This window comes from Chiloscyllium punctatum, chromosome 16, assembly GCF_047496795.1.
Source record: "Chiloscyllium punctatum isolate Juve2018m chromosome 16, sChiPun1.3, whole genome shotgun sequence".
In the NCBI taxonomy this organism is placed as follows: Eukaryota; Metazoa; Chordata; class Chondrichthyes; order Orectolobiformes; family Hemiscylliidae; genus Chiloscyllium; species Chiloscyllium punctatum.
Window position 1 is genome coordinate 33,230,112 of NC_092754.1, and position 17,182 is coordinate 33,247,293.

Sequence of the window (17,182 nt, forward strand, 5' to 3'; positions counted from 1 at the left end):
TACTCACCGCCCCTTCCCCCCCTCACCTACCCCCTCACTCACCGCCCCTTCCCCCACTCACCTCACCCCTCACCACCCCCTCACGCACCGCCCCTTCCCCCCCTCTCCTGCCCCCTCACTCACCGCCCCTTCCCCCCCTCACTCACTACCCCTTCCCCCCCAACTCCCCCCCTCATTTACCGCCCCTTCCCCCCCTCACTCACTACCCCTTCCCCCCCAACTCCCCCCCTCATTTACCGCCCCTTCCCCCCCTCACTCACTACCCCTTCCCCCCCAACTCCCCCCCCTCATTTACCGCCCCTTCCCCCCCTCATTTACCGCCCCTTCCCCCCCCTCCCCCCCCTCACCTCACGCCTCAGTCACCGCCCCTTCCCCCCCTCACCTCCCCCCTCACTCACCGCCCCTTCCCCCCCTCACCTCCCCCCTCACTCACCGCCCCTTCCCCCCCTCACCTCCCCCCTCACTCACCGCCCCTTCCCCCCCTCACCTCCCCCCTCACTCACCGCCCCTTCCCCCCCTCACCTCCCCCCTCACTCACCGCCCCTTCCCCCCCTCACCTCCCCCTCACTCACCGCCCCTTCCCCCCCTCACCTCCCCCCTCACTCACCGCCCCTTCCCCCCCTCACCCCCCCCCTCACTCACCGCCCCTTCCCCCCCTCACCTCCCCCCTCACTCACCGCCCCTTCCCCCCCTCACCTCCCCCCTCACTCACCGCCCCTTTCCCCCCTCACTCACCGCCCCTTCCCCCCCTCACCTCCCCCCTCACTCACCGCCCCTTCCCCCCCTCACCTCCCCCCTCACTCACCGCCCCTTCCCCCCCTCACCTCCCCCCTCACTCACCGCCCCTTCCCCCCCTCACCTCCCCCCTCACTCACCGCCCCTTCCCCCCCTCACCTCCCCCCTCACTCACCGCCCCTTCCCCCCCTCACCTCCCCCCTCACTCACCGCCCCTTCCCCCCCTCACCTCCCCCCTCACTCACCGCCCCTTCCCCCCCTCACCTCCCCCCTCACTCACCGCCCCTTCCCCCCCTCACCTCCCCCCTCACTCACCGCCCCTTCCCCCCCTCACCTCCCCCCTCACTCACCGCCCCTTCCCCCCCTCACCTCCCCCCTCACTCACCGCCCCTTCCCCCCCTCACCTCCCCCCTCACTCACCGCCCCTTCCCCCCCTCACCTCCCCCCTCACTCACCGCCCCTTCCCCCCCTCACCTCCCCCCTCACTCACCGCCCCTTCCCCCCCTCACCTCCCCCCTCACTCACCGCCCCTTCCCCCCCCTCACCTCCCCCCTCACTCACCGCCCCTTCCCCCCCTCACCTCCCCCCTCACTCACCGCCCCTTCCCCCCCCTCACCTCCCCCCTCACTCACCGCCCCTTCCCCCCCTCACCTCCCCCCTCACTCACCGCCCCTTCCCCCCCTCACCTCCCCCCTCACTCACCGCCCCTTCCCCCCCTCACCTCCCCCCCTCACTCACCGCCCCTTCCCCCCCTCACCTCCCCCCTCACTCACCGCCCCTTCCCCCCCTCACCTCCCCCCTCACTCACCGCCCCTTCCCCCCCTCACCTCCCCCCTCACTCACCGCCCCTTCCCCCCCTCACCTCCCCCCTCACTCACCGCCCCTTCCCCCCCTCACCTCCCCCCTCACTCACCGCCCCTTCCCCCCCTCACCTCCCCCCCTCACTCACCGCCCCTTCCCCCCCCTCACCTCCCCCCTCACTCACCGCCCCTTCCCCCCCTCACCTCCCCCCTCACTCACCGCCCCTTCCCCCCCTCACCTCCCCCCTCACTCACCGCCCCTTCCCCCCCTCACCCACCGCCCCTTCCCCCCCTCACCCACCGCCCCTTCCCCCCCTCACCTCCCCCCTCACTCACCGCCCCTTCCCCCCCCCTCACCTCCCCCCTCACTCACCGCCCCTCCCCCCTCACTCACCGCCCCTCCCCCCCCTCACCTCCCCCCTCACTCACCGCCCCTTCCCCCCCTCAGTCACTGCCCCTTCCCCCCCCCTCACCTCCCGCCTCAGTCACCGCCCCTTCCCCCCCTCACCTCCCGCCTCAGTCACCGCCCCTTCCCCTCCACACCTCCCCCCTTACTCACCGCCCCTTCCCCCCCTCAGTCACTGCCCCTTCCCCCCCTCACCTCCCGCCTCAGTCACCGCCACTAACCCCCCTCACCTCCCCCCTCAGTCACTGCCCATTCCCCCCCTCACCTCCCGCCTCAGTCACCGCCACTAACCCCCCTCACCTCCCCCCTCACTCACCGCCCCTTCCCCCCTCACCTCCCGCCTCAGTCACTGCCCCTTCCACCCCTCCCCTCCCCCCTCCTCACTCACTGCCCCTTCCCCCCCTCCCCTCCCCTCTCACTGCCCCTTCCCCCCCTCCCCTCCCCCCTCCTCACTCACTGCCCCTTCCCCCCCTCACCTCCCCCCTTACGCACCGCCCCATCCCCCCCTCAGTCACTGCCCCTTCCCCCTCTCACCTCCGCCCTCACTCACGGCCCCTACCCCCCCACACCCCCCCCTTACTCACCGCACCTTCCCCCTCTCAGTCACCGCCACTACCCCCTCTCACCTCCCCCCTCACTCACCGCCCCTTCCCCCCTCACCTCCCCCACGACTCACCGCCCCTTCCCCCCTCACCTCCCCCCCTCCCCCCTCACTCACCACCCCTTCCCCCCTCACCTCCCCCCATCCCCCCTCACTCACCACCCCTTCCCCCCTCACCTCCCCCCATCCCCCCTCACTCACCGCCCCTTCCCCCCCTCAGTCACTGCCCCTCCCCCCCTCACCTCCCCTCCCCCCTCACTCACCGCCCCCTGCCCCTCCCCACTCACCGCCCCCCTCCCCCCCTCACTCACCGCCCCCACCCCCTCCCCACTCACTCACCGTCCCCACCCCCTCCCCACTCACTCACCGTCCCCTTCCCCCCCCACTCACCGCCCCCTTCCCCCCCTCACTCACTCACCATCCCCTTCCCCCCCTCACTCACCGCCCCCTTCCCCCCCTCACTCACCGCCCCCTTCCCCCTCACTCACCGCCCCCTCCCCCCCGCACTCACCGCCCCCTTCCCCCTCCCCCCTCACTCACCGCCCCCCTCCCCCCCTCACTCACCGCCCCCCTCCCCCCCCTCACTCACCGCCCCCTCCCCCTCCGCCCCCCTCCCCCACCGCCCCCACCCCCTCCGCCCCCACCCCCTCCCCCTCCACCCCCCCCTCACTCACCGCCCCCTCCCCCCCCTCACTCACCGCCCCCTCCCCCTCCGCCCCCCTCCCCCACCGCCCCCACCCCCTCCCCCTCACTCACCGCCCCCCTCCCCCCTCACTCACCGCCCCCCCCTCCCTCACCGCCCCCCTCCCCCTCCCCGCCCCCCTCCCCCTCCCCCCTTACTCACCGCCCCCCTCCCCCCCCCCTCCCCCCCCCCTCACTCACCGCCCCCCCCTCCCTCACCGCCCCCCTCCCCCCCCCCCTCCCTCACCGCCCCCCCCTCCCTCACCGCCCCCCCTCCCTCACCGCCCCCCTCCCCCCCCTCACTCACCGCCCCCCTCCCCCCCCCTCACTCACCGCACCCCCCCCCCCCCTCACTCACCGCACCCCCCCCCCACTCACCGCCCTCCCCCCCCCCACCGCCCTCCCCACCCCTCACCGCCCTCCCCCCCCTCACCCCTCACTCACCGCCCTCCCCCCCCCCCTCACCCCCCTCCCCCCCCTCACCCCTCACTCACCGCCCTCCCCCCCCCCTCACCCCTCACTCACCGCCCTCCCCCCCCCTCACCGCCCTCCCCCCCCTCACCCCTCACTCACCGTCCTCCCCCCCCCTCACCCCTCACTCACCGTCCTCCCCCCCCCTCACCCCTCACTCACCGTCCTCCCCCCCCCTCACCCCTCACTCACCGCCCTCCTCCCCCCCCCTCACTCACCGCCCTCCTCCCCCCCCTCACTCACCGCCCTCCTCCCCCCCCCCACTCACTCTCTCCCCCCCTCCCCCCCCCTCACTCTCTCCCCCCCTCCCCCCCCCTCACTCTCTCCCCCCCCTCCCCCCCCCTCACTCTCTCCCCCCCTCACTCTCTCCCCCCCTCCCCCCCCTCCTCACTCCCCCCCCTCCCCCCCCCTCACTCTCTCCCCCCCTCCCCCCCCCCCTCACTCTCTCCCCCCCTCCCCCCCCCCTCACTCTCTCCCCCCTCCCCCCCCCCTCACTCTCTCCCCCCCTCCCCCCCCCCTCACTCTCTCCCCCCCTCCCCCCCCCTCACTCTCTCCCCCCCTCCCCCCCCCCTCACTCTCTCTCCCCCCCTCCCCCCCCCTCACTCTCTCCCCCCTCCCCCCCCCCTCACTCTCTCCCCCCTCCCCCCCCTCACTCTCTCCCCCCTCCCCCCCCTCACTCTCTCCCCCCCCTCCCCCCCCCTCACTCTCTCCCCCCTCCCCCCCCCTCACTCTCTCCCCCCCTCCCCCCCCCTCACTCTCTCCCCCCTCCCCCCCCCTCACTCTCTCCCCCCCTCCCCCCCCCTCACTCTCTCCCCCCTCCCCCCCCCCTCACTCTCTCCCCCCCTCCCCCCCCCTCACTCTCTCCCCCCTCCCCCCCCCTCACTCTCTCCCCCCCTCCCCCCCCCTCACTCTCTCCCCCCTCCCCCCCCCTCACTCTCTCCCCCCCTCCCCCCCCCTCACTCTCTCCCCCCTCCCCCCCCCTCACTCTCTCCCCCCCTCCCCCCCCCCTCACTCTCTCCCCCCTCCCCCCCCCTCACTCTCTCCCCCCCTCCCCCCCCCTCACTCTCTCCCCCCCTCCCCCCCCCTCACTCTCTCCCCCCCTCCCCCCCCTCACTCTCTCCCCCCCCTCCCCCCCCCTCACTCTCTCCCCCCTCCCCCCCCCCCTCACTCTCTCCCCCCTCCCCCCCCTCACTCTCCCCCCCTCCCCCCCCCTCACTCTCTCCCCCCCTCCCCCCCCCCTCACTCTCTCCCCCCCTCCCCCCCCCACTCTCTCCCCCCCTCCCCCCCCTCACTCACCGCCCCCTCCCCCCCCCTCACTCACCGCCCCCTCCCCCCCCCTCACTCACCGCCCCCTCCCCCCCCCCTCACTCACCGCCCCCCTCCCCCCCCCTCACTCACCGCCCCCTCCCCCCCCCTCACTCACCGCCCCCCTCCCCCCCCTCACTCTCTCTCCCCCCCTCACTCACCGCCCCCTCCCCCCCCCTCACTCTCTCTCCCCCCCCTCACTCACCGCCCCCTCCCCCCCCTCACTCACCGCCCCCTCCCCCCCCCCTCTCACCGCCCCCTCCCCCCCCTCACTCACCGCCCCCTCCCCCCCCTCACTCACCGCCCCCTCCCCCCCCCCTCACTCACCGCCCCCTCCCCCCCCCCTCACTCTCTCTCCCCCCCTCACTCACCGCCCCCCTCCCCCCCCCTCACTCTCTCTCCCCCCCCTCACTCACCGCCCCCTCCCCCCCCTACTCTCTCTCCCCCCCTCACTCACCGCCCCCCTCCCCCCCCCTCACTCTCTCTCCCCCCCCCTCACTCACCGCCCCCCTCCCCCCCCTCACTCTCTCTCCCCCCCTCACTCACCGCCCCCCTCCCCCCCCCTCACTCTCTCTCCCCCCCCCCTCACTCACCGCCCCCTCCCCCCCCCTCACTCTCTCTCCCCCCCCCTCACTCACCGCCCCCTCCCCCCCCCCACTCTCTCTCCCCCCCCTCACTCACCACCCCCTCCCCCCCCCTCACTCACCGCCCCCTCCCCCCCCCTCACTCACCGCCCCCTCCCCCCCCCCCTCACTCACCGCCCCCTCCCCCCCCCCCCTCACTCACCGCCCCCTCCCCCCCCCCCCCTCACTCACCGCCCCCTCCCCCTCCCCCCTCACTCACCGCCCCCTCCCCCCACCCTCACTCACCGCCCCCTCACTCACCGCCCCCTCCCCCCCCACCTCACTCACCGCCCCCTCCCCCCCCCCCCCCCTCACTCACCGCCCCCTCCCCCCCCCCCTCACTCACCGCCCCCTCCCCCCCCCCCCCTCACTCACCGCCCTCACTTGTCTCCGGGCCGCCTCCACACAGACGCTCCACACCTTCACCGCGAGCCACACGAAGCTGCGGAGCCCCATCAGGCAGTATTTCCCGAACATGGTGCCGGGGCCCGGGTTAGGGGGGGGGGTAGGGGGTTATAGGGAGCGTCCCCCACCCCCCGGCCTGCCCTGCCCTAGGCCCGGAGCCGGCTGCAAGCTCCTCCGACCGCCCCGGGCTCCAGCTCGCGATCCCCCGCCGCCATCTTCACTTCAAGGCAAAGTCTCTTAAAGGTAACGTCGACTTAATGTCGGCCGACAGCCTCCCAGCGCCAGCCCAGGCTCTCACTCAGAGAAAGACACATCCCAGCAGCTCCTTCCCCACAAACTCATTGCAGGTTGTTCCATTCCAGCTGGGACATGATGCTCAAGCCCACTGCACTCTGCTCTGTGTGTTTAAAGTTTCATTCATAATGCAATTTTACTATCAGTGGAAACAAAAACAAGCTAAAATACTCAGTATCACATCATAGAGAAGCAGAATTAATGTCACCTATTGAAAATATTAGTCTCTTTTTATAGAATTCTCCTTTATCATGTGGTTTGATGACACACTCAGTTTGGTTTCTTTTCAGACTGACAAAGGTCAAGGCAACAACAAGAACTGTCTTCAGGACTAGACTTCAACTAAGTAACACTTTATTATGCATTTATACTGCCATATATGGCAGTCACAGTTGACATCCTTGTGCTTATATGAAGTAGTTCTCTCAATTATACTATGGTTTATTTAATGTGGTCTCACTCCACCAACATCATGCCAGGTAGAGAGAGCAGACTTCTTTCCGTAAAGGACAGTAGGTTTGTGACATTGGCGATGTTATTATAATCAGGTTATCTCTTTCAATTAGAGACACAGAGATGTACAGCAAGGAAATAGACCCTTCGGTCCAACCCGTCCATGCCGACCAGATATCCCAACCGCCAGCATCTGGCCCATAACCCTCCAAAATCTTCCTATTCATATACCCATCCAAATGCCTCTTAAATGTTGCAATTGTACCAGCCTCCACTTCTTCCTCTGGCAGCTCATTCCATACACGTACCACCCTCTTAGGTCTCTTTTATATCTTTCCCCTCTCACCCTAAACCTATGCCCTCTAGTTCTGGACTCCCCGACCCCAGGGAAAAGACTTTGTCTATTTATCCTATCCATGCCCCTCATCATTTTGTTAACCTCTATAAGGTCACCCCTCAGCCTCCGACGCTGCAGGGAAAACAGCCCCAGCCTGTTCAGCCTCTCCCTATAGCTCAAATCCTCCAACCCTGGCTACATGCTTGTAAATCTTTTCTGAACTCTTTCAAGTTTCACAACATCTTTCCGATAGGAAGGAAACCAGAATTGCACACAATATTCCAACAGTGGCTTAACTAATGTCCTGTACAGCCGCAACATGACCTTCCAACTCCTGATCTCAATACTCTGACCAATAAAGGACAGCATACCAAATGCCTTCTTCACTATCCAATCTATCTGCGACTCCACTTTCAAGGAGCTATGAACCTGCACTCTAAGGTCTCTTTGTTCAGCAACACTCCGTAGGACCTTACCATTAAGTGTATAAATCCTGCTAAGATTTGCTTTCCCAAAATGCAGCACCTCGCATTTATTTGAATTAAACTCCATCTGCCACTTCTCAGCCGGTTGGCTCATCTGGCCCAGATCCTGTTGTAATCTGAGGTAACCATCTTCGCTGTCCACTACACCTCCAATTTTGGTGTCATCTGCAAACTTACTAACTGTACCTCTTATGCTCGCGTCTAAATCATTTATGTAAATGACAAAAAGTAGAAGTCCCAGCACCGATCCTTGTGGCACTCCACTGGTCACAGGCCTCTAATTCTTGAGACTCACAGAATTTAGGATTCAAACTGACAACCTTATCCTCCGAATGTTAGCCTGGCACTCCAGCTTCCCGGTCCACTCACAATACCACTACACCACCACCTTCCACTTCTGGAGCAAGCAATACCTGACAAAGGGGTGGGGAGGCGGGAATCCATCCATGACTAAAGAAGGAAGTTGTAGATAACATAAAAACACAATCCATAAGATTCATCACAGTTTTATGAAGAGTAAGTTAAAGTCATAGAGTCATACAGCACAGAAACAGCCCAGTCTATGCTGACCATAATCCCAAACTAAACCAGTTCCACCTGCCTGTGCTTGGCCCATATCGCTCCAAAATTTCCTATTCATGTATTTATCCAAATGTCTTTTAAGTTGTAACTATACCCACATCCACCACTTCCTCTAGAATTTCCTTCCACACATGAACCACTCCTTGTTGAAAGAAAATGCCCCTCGTGTTTTTTTTAAATCTTTCTCCTGTCACCTTAAAAATATGTCCCCCAGATTTGAACTCACCCAATCTAGAGAAAAGACTTGCCATTCACCTTATCTATATCCTTCATGATTTTATAACCTCAATATGGTCACCCTACACCTCCTACTCTCATGTGATAAAAATCCCAGCCTGTCCAACCATGCCTTACAACTCAAACCATGGCAACATCCTGGAATATCTCTTTTGAATCCGCTCCAGTTTAAAAATATCTTTCCTATACAGGGCAACCAGAACTGCAATCAGTACTCCAGAAGAGGCCTCACCAATGTCCTGTACAACCTCAATATAGCATGCCAACTCCTGTACTCAAAGGTCTGAGCAATAAAGGCCAGCATGCTAAATACCTTCTTAACCACCCTATCTATATGTGATGCAAACTTCGACGAATTATGTACCTGAGCACTTGGATCTCTTTAAATCTCTCTCTTTTTAGATCATTCTTGTTTTGAATAATTGGCTATAGTTATTTAAAGATGTAACAAGCTGAATGGTAAATGGGAGTCCTGTTGATACAGTAAATCTAGACCTCGAGAAGGCATTTCATAAGGTGCTGCTCAAAAGATTAGTACATAAAGTGAGATTACACAGGGTTAATACTATTATATTTGTTTGGATAGAGGATTGGCTAACCAACAGAAACCAGAGAGTCCAGATAAGTGGGTCTTCTGTAATGGTTGGCAAGCTGTAACCACTGGGGTGCCACAGGGTTTGGTCCTCAGACCCCAACAATTTACAATCTATATTAGTGACTTGGATGCAGGCATGGAAGTTACAACAGTCAGATTTGCAAATGGCATCAAAAAGTGGGAAAGTAAGTTGCAATGAAGCATTAATAAATTTACAAACAGATATGGATATGTTTGGTGAATAGATTAAAAGTTAGCAGATGGAGTTTAACGTGGATAAGTGTGAGATTATCTATTTCAGCAGAAGAATAAATAGAAAATTTATCTAAATGGATAGAAACTTCAAAATACTTTGGTACAGAGGGGTCTGGGTGTCCTTGTGAATGAATCGGAGAAAGCTAGTATGTAGGTACAGCAGGGCAAATGGATCTTTGCCATTTATTGCTAAAGGAATGGGGTATACAAGTAGGGAGGTGTTGTTACAACTAAATAAAGCATTTATGAGATTGCGTAGATACAAAAGCTTAAACACACGGACCAACAGATTCAAGAACATCTTCTTACTACGTCTCCTACTGGGCAGCCTGGGGTGGCTGTCAGCAAGAGCACCCAGCCCCAGGTTGGAAGGTCAAGCCTGGAACTGAGGAGGTCAAAACCTTGTGAGGTGTGCGAGTGCAGTATGGCTAGGCACTCATGGACTGTGGTGTTGAATTGTGTTTATTTTTCTGCTTTTTAGTAAGAAGGACTGTAAAGTTTAACTTTTTAACTTTGTTTCTTTATTTTTCTGCTTCTGAGATTCTGTAACTGTGTACCTTTATGCGTAAGGTGGTGATTTGTAAACCTTTCACTGTACTCGTGTGAATATGTGACAATAAATCTAATTCCAATTGTAATTACTGGTGGAGGGTATAACTGAATTGAAGACAGCTCAAAGAATATTCAGTAGATTGATCCCAGAGATGAAAAGCTTGATTTATGAGGAGAGATTGAGCAGTTTAGACCCATACTCTCTGGAGTTTAGAAGAATGATAGGAGAATTAATTGAGGTGTACAAGATGCTAAAAGGGATTGTCAAAGTAGGTGTAGTATTGATGTACAGGGTTACATCAGTGAAATGCCAATAGCGCCATTACCACTTCCCATAATCAGTCTCCAAAGTCATTGACAATCCTAATCACTTCATTATCACTTCATTAAAAACAATGACTGCAGATGCTGGAAACCAGATTCTGGATTAGTGGTGCTGGAAGAGCACAGCAGTTCAGGCAGCATCCGAGGAGCAGTAAAATCAATGTTCCGGGCAAAAGCCCTTCATCAGGAATAAAGACAAAGAGCCTGAAGCGTGGAGAGATAAGCTGGAGGAGGGTGGGGTGGGGAGAAAGTATCATAGAGTACAATAGGTGAGTGGGGGAGGGGATGAAGGTGATAGGTCGGGAGCGGGGGGAGGGTGGAGTGGATAGGTGGGAAAGAAGATTGGCAGGTAGGACAAGTCATGGGAGAGTGCTGAGCTGGAAGTTTGGAACTAGGGTGAGGTGGGGGAAGGGGAAATGAGGAAACTGTTGAAGTCCACATTGATGCCCTGGGATTGAAGTGTTCTGAGGCGAAAGATGAGGCGTTCTTCCTCCAGGCGTCAGGTGGTGAGGGAGCGGCGATGAAGGAGGCCCAGGACCTCCATGTCCTCGGCAGAGTGGGAGGGAGAGTTGAAATGTTGGGCCACAGGGCGGTTTGGTTGATTGGTGCGGGTGTCTCGGAGATGTTCCCTAAAGCGCTATGCTAAGAGGCGTCCAGTCTCCTCAATGTAGAGGAGACCGCATCAGGAGCAATGGATACAATAAATGATATTAGTGGATGAGAAGGTAAAACTTTGATGGATGTGGAAGGCTCCTTTAGGGCCTTGGATGAGGTGAGGGAGGAGGTGTGGGCGCAGGTTTTACAGTTGCTGCGGTGGCAGGGGAAGGTGCCAGGATGGGAGGGTGGGTTGTAGGAGGGCGTGGACCTGACCAGGTAGTCACGGAGGGAATGGTCTTTGTGGAAGGCGGAAAGGGGTGGGGTCTTTTTGGAAGTGGTGGAAATGTCAGCGGATGATTTGGTTTATGCGAAGGTTGGTAGGGTGGAAGGTGAGCACCAGGGGCGTTCTGTCCTTGTTACTGTTGGAGGAGTGGGGTCTGAGGGCGGAGGTGCGGGATGTGGACGAGATGCATTGGAGGGCATCTTTAACCACGTGGGAAGGGAAATTGCGGTCTCTAAAGAAGGAGGCCATCTGGTGTGTTCTGTGGTGGAACTGGTCCTCGTGGGAGCAGATACGGCGGAGGCGGAGGAATTGGGAGTATGGGATGGCATTTTTGCAAGAGGTAGGGTGGGAAGAGGTGTAATCCAGGTAGCTGTGGGAGTCGGTGGGTTTGTAAAAAATGTCAGTGTCAAGTCGGTTGTCATTAATGGAGATGGAGAGGTCCAGGAAGGGGAGGGAGGTGTCAGAGATGGCCCAGGTAAATTTAAGGTCAGTGTGGAATGTGTTGGTGAAGTTGATGAATTGCTCAAACTCCTCGCGGGAGCACGAGGTGTCGCCAACACAGTCATCAATGTAGCGGAGGAAGAGGTGGGGAGTGGTGCCGGTGTAGTTATGGAAGATCGACTGTTCTATGTAGCCAACAAAGAGACAGGCATAGCTGTGGACCATACGTGTGCCCATGGCTACCCCTTTGGTCTGGAGGAAGTGGGAGGATTCGAAGGAGAAATTGTTAAGGGTTCGGCCAAACGAATGAGAGTGTCGGTGGAAGGGTACTGTTGGGGACGTCGAGAGAGGAAAAAACGGAGGGCTTGGAGGCCCTGGTCATGGCGGATGGAGGTGTAGAGGGATTGGATGTCCATGGTGAAGATGAGGCGTTGGGGGCCGGGGAAACGGAAGTCTTGGAGGAGGTGGAGGGTGTGGGTGGTGTCTCGAATGTATGTGGGGAGTTCCTGGACTGGGGGGATAGGACAGTGTCGAGGTAGGTAGAGATGAGTTCAGTGGGGCAGGAGCATGCTGAGACAATGGGTCGGCCGGGGTGGTTTGGCTGCCAGTTCACCCACTTTATTTTGGATGCTCCTCACGTTGAAGTACACACACTTCAAACCAGGTTCTCGCTCGCCAGTGTCAGATACTTGATTTGGGAACTCCCTACTCTCATCCTCTTCTGTACCTGTCCTACAATTTTGGTTCCCATCCCCCTGCTGTATTAGTTTAAATCCACCTTAATAGCTTTAGCGAATTTCCCACCCAGGATATTGGCACCCCTCTGGTTTAGATGAAGACCATCCTGCTTGTAGAGGTCCCACCTACCCCAGAAAGAGCTCCAATTATTCAAAAACCTGAAACCCTCCCTCCCGGAACCTGCAACAGCCATTCCTGTCCCTGCTCTATCCATGTCTCCGTAATGGCCACAACATCGAAGTCCCAGGTACCAACCCACGCTGCACCATCCCTGTAGCCACGTGTTCAACTCATTTCTCTCCCAATTCCTCAGCTTACTTGCACGTGGCACGGGCAGCAAACCAGAGAAAACAACTCTGTTGTCCTAGCTCTAAGCTTCCATCCTAGCTCTCTTCCAACCTATATCGTTGGTGCCAATGTGGAGCACAACTGATCCCAGTCAATATTTGGATAGTTGAAGTCCCCCATGACAACTATCGTGCCTCTCTCACTCATACAGAGAATTATCTTTGCTATCCTTTCCTCTACATCTCTGGGACTATTCGGAGGCCTGTGGAAAACTCCCAGCATGGTGACTTCTCCTTTCCTGTTTCTAACCTCAGCCCATACTACCTCAGTTAACGAGTCCCCAAACATCCTTTCTACAACTGTAATATTGTCCCTGATCAACAATAGCACACCTCCCCCTCTTTTACCATCTTCTCTGTTCTTACTGAAACATCTGAATCCTGATGTCAGTGGTGGGCAAGTTGTTGGAGGGAATCCTGAGGAACAGGATGTACATGTATTTGGAAAGGCAAGGACTAATTAGGGATAGTCAACATGGCTTTGTGCGTGGGAAATCATGTCTCACAAACTTGATTGAGTTTTTTGAAGAAGTAACAAAGATGATTGATGAGGGCAGAGCAGTAGACATGTTCTCTATGGACTTCAGTAAGGTGTTCAACAAGGTTCCCCATGGGAGACTAGTTTGCAAGGTTAGATCTCATGGAATACAGGGAGAACTCATCATTTGGATACAGAACTGGCTCCAAGGTAGAAGGCAGAGGGTGGATGGTGGAGGGTTAATTTTCAGACTGGAGACCTGTGACCAGTGGAGTGCCACAAGGATCGGTGCTGGGTCCACTACTTTTCATCATTTATATAAATGATTTGGATGTGAGCATAAGAGGTATAGTTAGTAAGTTTGCAGATGACAACAAAATTGGAGGTGTAGTGGACAACGAAGAGGTTACCTCAGATTACAACAGGATCTTGATCAGATGGGTCAATGGGTTGAGAAGTGGCAGATGGAGTTTAATTCAGATAAATGCGAGGTGCTGCATTTTGTAAAAGCAAATCTTATCAGGACTTATACACTTAATGGTAAGGTCCTAGGGAGTGTTGCTGAACTGAGAGACCTTGGAATGCAGGTTCGTAGCTCCTTGAAAGTGGAGTTGCAGGTAGATAGGATAGTGAGAAGGCATTTGGTATGCTTTCCTTTATTGGTCAGAGTATTGAGTAAGGAGTTGGGAGATCATGTTGCAGCTGTAGAGGATATGGTTAGGCCACTGTTGGAATATTGCATGCAATTCTGGTCTCCTTCCTTTTGGAAAGATGTTGTGAAACTTGAAAGGGTTCAGAAAAGATGTTGCCAGGGTTGGAGGATTTGAACTACAGGGAGAGGTTGAATAGGCTCAGGCCGTTTTCACTGGAGCATCAGAGGCTGAGGGGTGACCTTATAGAGGTTTACAAAATCATGAGGGGCATGGATAGGATAAATAGACAAAGTCTTTTCCCTGGGGTGGGGGATTCCAGAACTAGAGGGCATAGGCTTACGGTGAGACGGGAGAGATATAAAAGAGACCTAAGGGGCAACGTTTTCATGCAGAGGGTGGTACATGTGTGGAATGAGCTGCTAAAGGAAGTGGTGGAAACTAGTACAATTGTAACATTTAAAAGGCAGTTGGATGGATCAATGAATAGGAATGGTTTGGAGGAAAATGGTCCAGCTGTTGGCAGGTGGGACTTTATTGGGTTGGGATATCTGGTCGGCATGGACAGGTCTGTTTCCATGCTGTACATCTCTATGACACTATGACTCTAAGAGTGGGCTATTCTTCCACCTCAATTTGGGAATATTACTTCTTGGTAGAATTAATAATTAACTAATATTATAACATTGCACATTTATGATGGAAAGATTGTATACATTTTACAACCCTGGTTGTTTCAAAGTTCTTAACAGATAACTAAATGATCGGTGGCAACAGCTCCCTCTTGCTTTGAGGATAACATTTGCTGAAGGTCAAGAATTCCTGCTGTGGGCCTTCATGTGACAGAATAGGCTGATTCAAGACTCTTTGGGCACATGGGGCAGGGTGTCCTTGGAAGTAGTTGGACTTGGAGTGCAGAATTTGCTTCCTTTTCTTTCCTTCTGCCACTCACGATGACAATGTTGTGACTGAAAGCATGATGCAGAATGATAGGGACGTTGTCACAATCCTGTCTGATTGGTAAGGTTCTTCCAGTTATTAATGTCCTTGAAAAGGAACTTCCAATATGCTTTGTTGGCAGACAAATCCAAGAAAAATGTCAAGGACAAGTCCAGGACCTAGTTGGAAAAGTTTCCCAATCGTTTTTGTCCCAAAACTAATCTGCGGTTATGTAAGTAAGTAAAACAGTCTATTTGCACACAGTAATGTGCCACAATAGGAAACTAGATCTGTTCCTTTGTTTTCGCTACATTACAAAATGCTAACACTTTAACAATATGCCTCGTTGGCTGCAAAGTGTTTTAGGATGGTCTGAGATGGTCACAAAAGACCCTGTGTTTTCTGGAACTGTCCATAAAGGAATCAGGAACAGTTCCACACATGCACAGGGCTTGCACTTCCCATTTGGCAGGTGAGAGGAATTGCTGTGACTTTGAAGGCACAGAGATGTGCAGCACAGAAACAGACCCTTATGTCCAACTCCTCCATGCCGACCAGCCATTCTGAATTAATCTAGTCCCAATTGCCATCATTTGACCCACATCCTTCAAACTCTTTCCTGTTCATGTACCCATCCAAATGTCTTTAAACTGTTGTAATTGTACCATCCTCCATCACCTCTCCCAGCAGTTCATTCCATACACGCACCACCCTCTGTGTGAAGAAGTTGCTACTCAGGTCTCTTTTAAATCTTTCCCCTCTCACCCTAAACCTATGCCCTCTGCTTCTGGACTTCCCCACCCTAGAAAAAAGACCTGAGTTATTCAACCTATCCATGCCCTTCATGATTTTATAAACCTCGATCAAGTCACCCCTCAGCCTCTGATGCTCCAAGGAAAATAGCCGCTGCCTCATAGAATCCCTACAGTGAGGAAACAGGCCATTTGGCCCAATCAGTCCACACCAACCCATTCCCCTAATCTACATTTATCCCTGACTACCTAACATATACGTCCCTGAACACTTTGGGCAATTCAGCATGGCCATTTCACTTAACCTGCACATCTTTGGATTGTGGAAGGAAACTGGAACATGTGCAGGAAACCCACACAGACACAGGGAGAATGTGCAAACTCCACAGTCGCCCAAGGCTGGAATTGAACCCGAGACCCTGGTGCTGTGAGGCAGCAGTGCTAACTACTGAGCCACCATGCTACCCCTCTATTCAGTCTATTCAGCCTCTCCTTTAGTCTCGGCAACATCTTGGTAAACCCTTTCTGCACGTTTTCAAGTTTAACAACGTCTTTTCTATAGCAGGGAGACCAGAACTGAATGCAATATTCCAAAAGTAGCCTAAACAATATCCTGTACAGCCACAACATGGCATCCCAACTCACACACTCAATGCAGTAACTAATAAAGGCAAGTGTACCAAATGCCTTCTTCACTACCTTGTCTGCCTGTGACTCCACCTTCAAGGAACTATGAACCTACACCCCAAGGTCTCTTTGTTCAGCAACACTCCATGGGATCCTACCATTACATTTGTAAGTATATAAGAGGTATCAGATATGAGCTATTGTCACATTTTCTATCTTATTGCATGGCTGCATGTGTGCAGACAACTGAATAAGCTTGATAAATGTAGAGATTTCCTACACAGTCTGACCAGCTCTGTTGGTCGATAATGGAATGGTCATGGTTTTGAGCCCTTGTAAGTGTGGGAAGTTTGACGATGTCTTTCTTAATTTTTAAAAAACTTTTCTCAAATTTTTAATAGATTTCTAGGCATAACAGTTTTGTCGACCTGGACATCTTGTATTCAATACAGGAATAATTTTGAAAAATAGCACTGTTATATTTAATAATTTGGGGATCTTTATCTTCAATTAAAATCCCCATCATAAAATAAAATTCCAAAATACGTTCCATCATAACTATCAGATTTGTAATGCTGAAGAAAAATGTCGAATGCCCAGATATGAAGGAAAAACATTCAAGTTCTTCCATGAAAGGTAAGCTAATATTTATAGCATCACACTTTCCTCATCTGCTCATGTCCTGGATGTTCTACCCCTTGTGTTATGACACAAATAAATAAGCAGCCATTTATAAATGCTAGTCTTCCTTTTTCTCTGTTTTAGTGTCTGGCCAACGGGTGGGTATTGAATCAGGACACCCTGCTGTGTTGCCTTGAGATCTCTTACATCCAGCTAACTGGACAGATTATGCCTCAGTTTAATCTCTTGCTAAGATGGCACCTTTGACTGTGCAGCATTCTTTCAACACTTCAATGGAGTGTGTTACGACGTTGAAAGAGTGTGTGTTCACTTTAAAATTGGGAAGTGTTTTTTGAGTTTTTAAAGTACAGCCACAGCTATAGAACAGAACAGCTAAGAGACGGGATGTTCTACAATCGATGCATGTAGCAAATGGTTCTTAAATGGATACCTGAGTGTTGGTTGCTGTTTTGACAACAATTCGAATTTAATCAATTAACTTAAATTATGCTCAGGATACTAAAACCCGGTTGGATTTGAATTTATTGTATTGACAATATCGGACCAA

General features: G+C 55.6%; 1 protein-coding gene across 1 annotated transcript in view; it reads right to left on the reverse strand.

The window, feature by feature from the left end:
• The window catches only part of LOC140487143 (CTD nuclear envelope phosphatase 1-like), a 55,418-nt gene extending 48,980 nt beyond the window's left edge, over positions 1-6,438 (reverse strand). Inside the window, exon 1 of the mRNA XM_072586705.1 lies at positions 5,998-6,438. Coding sequence (XP_072442806.1) covers positions 5,998-6,099 — 102 coding nt within the window. The 5' untranslated portion in view covers positions 6,100-6,438. The remainder of the gene's footprint in view (positions 1-5,997) is intronic.
• Between the last annotated feature and the right edge of the window lie 10,744 nt (positions 6,439-17,182).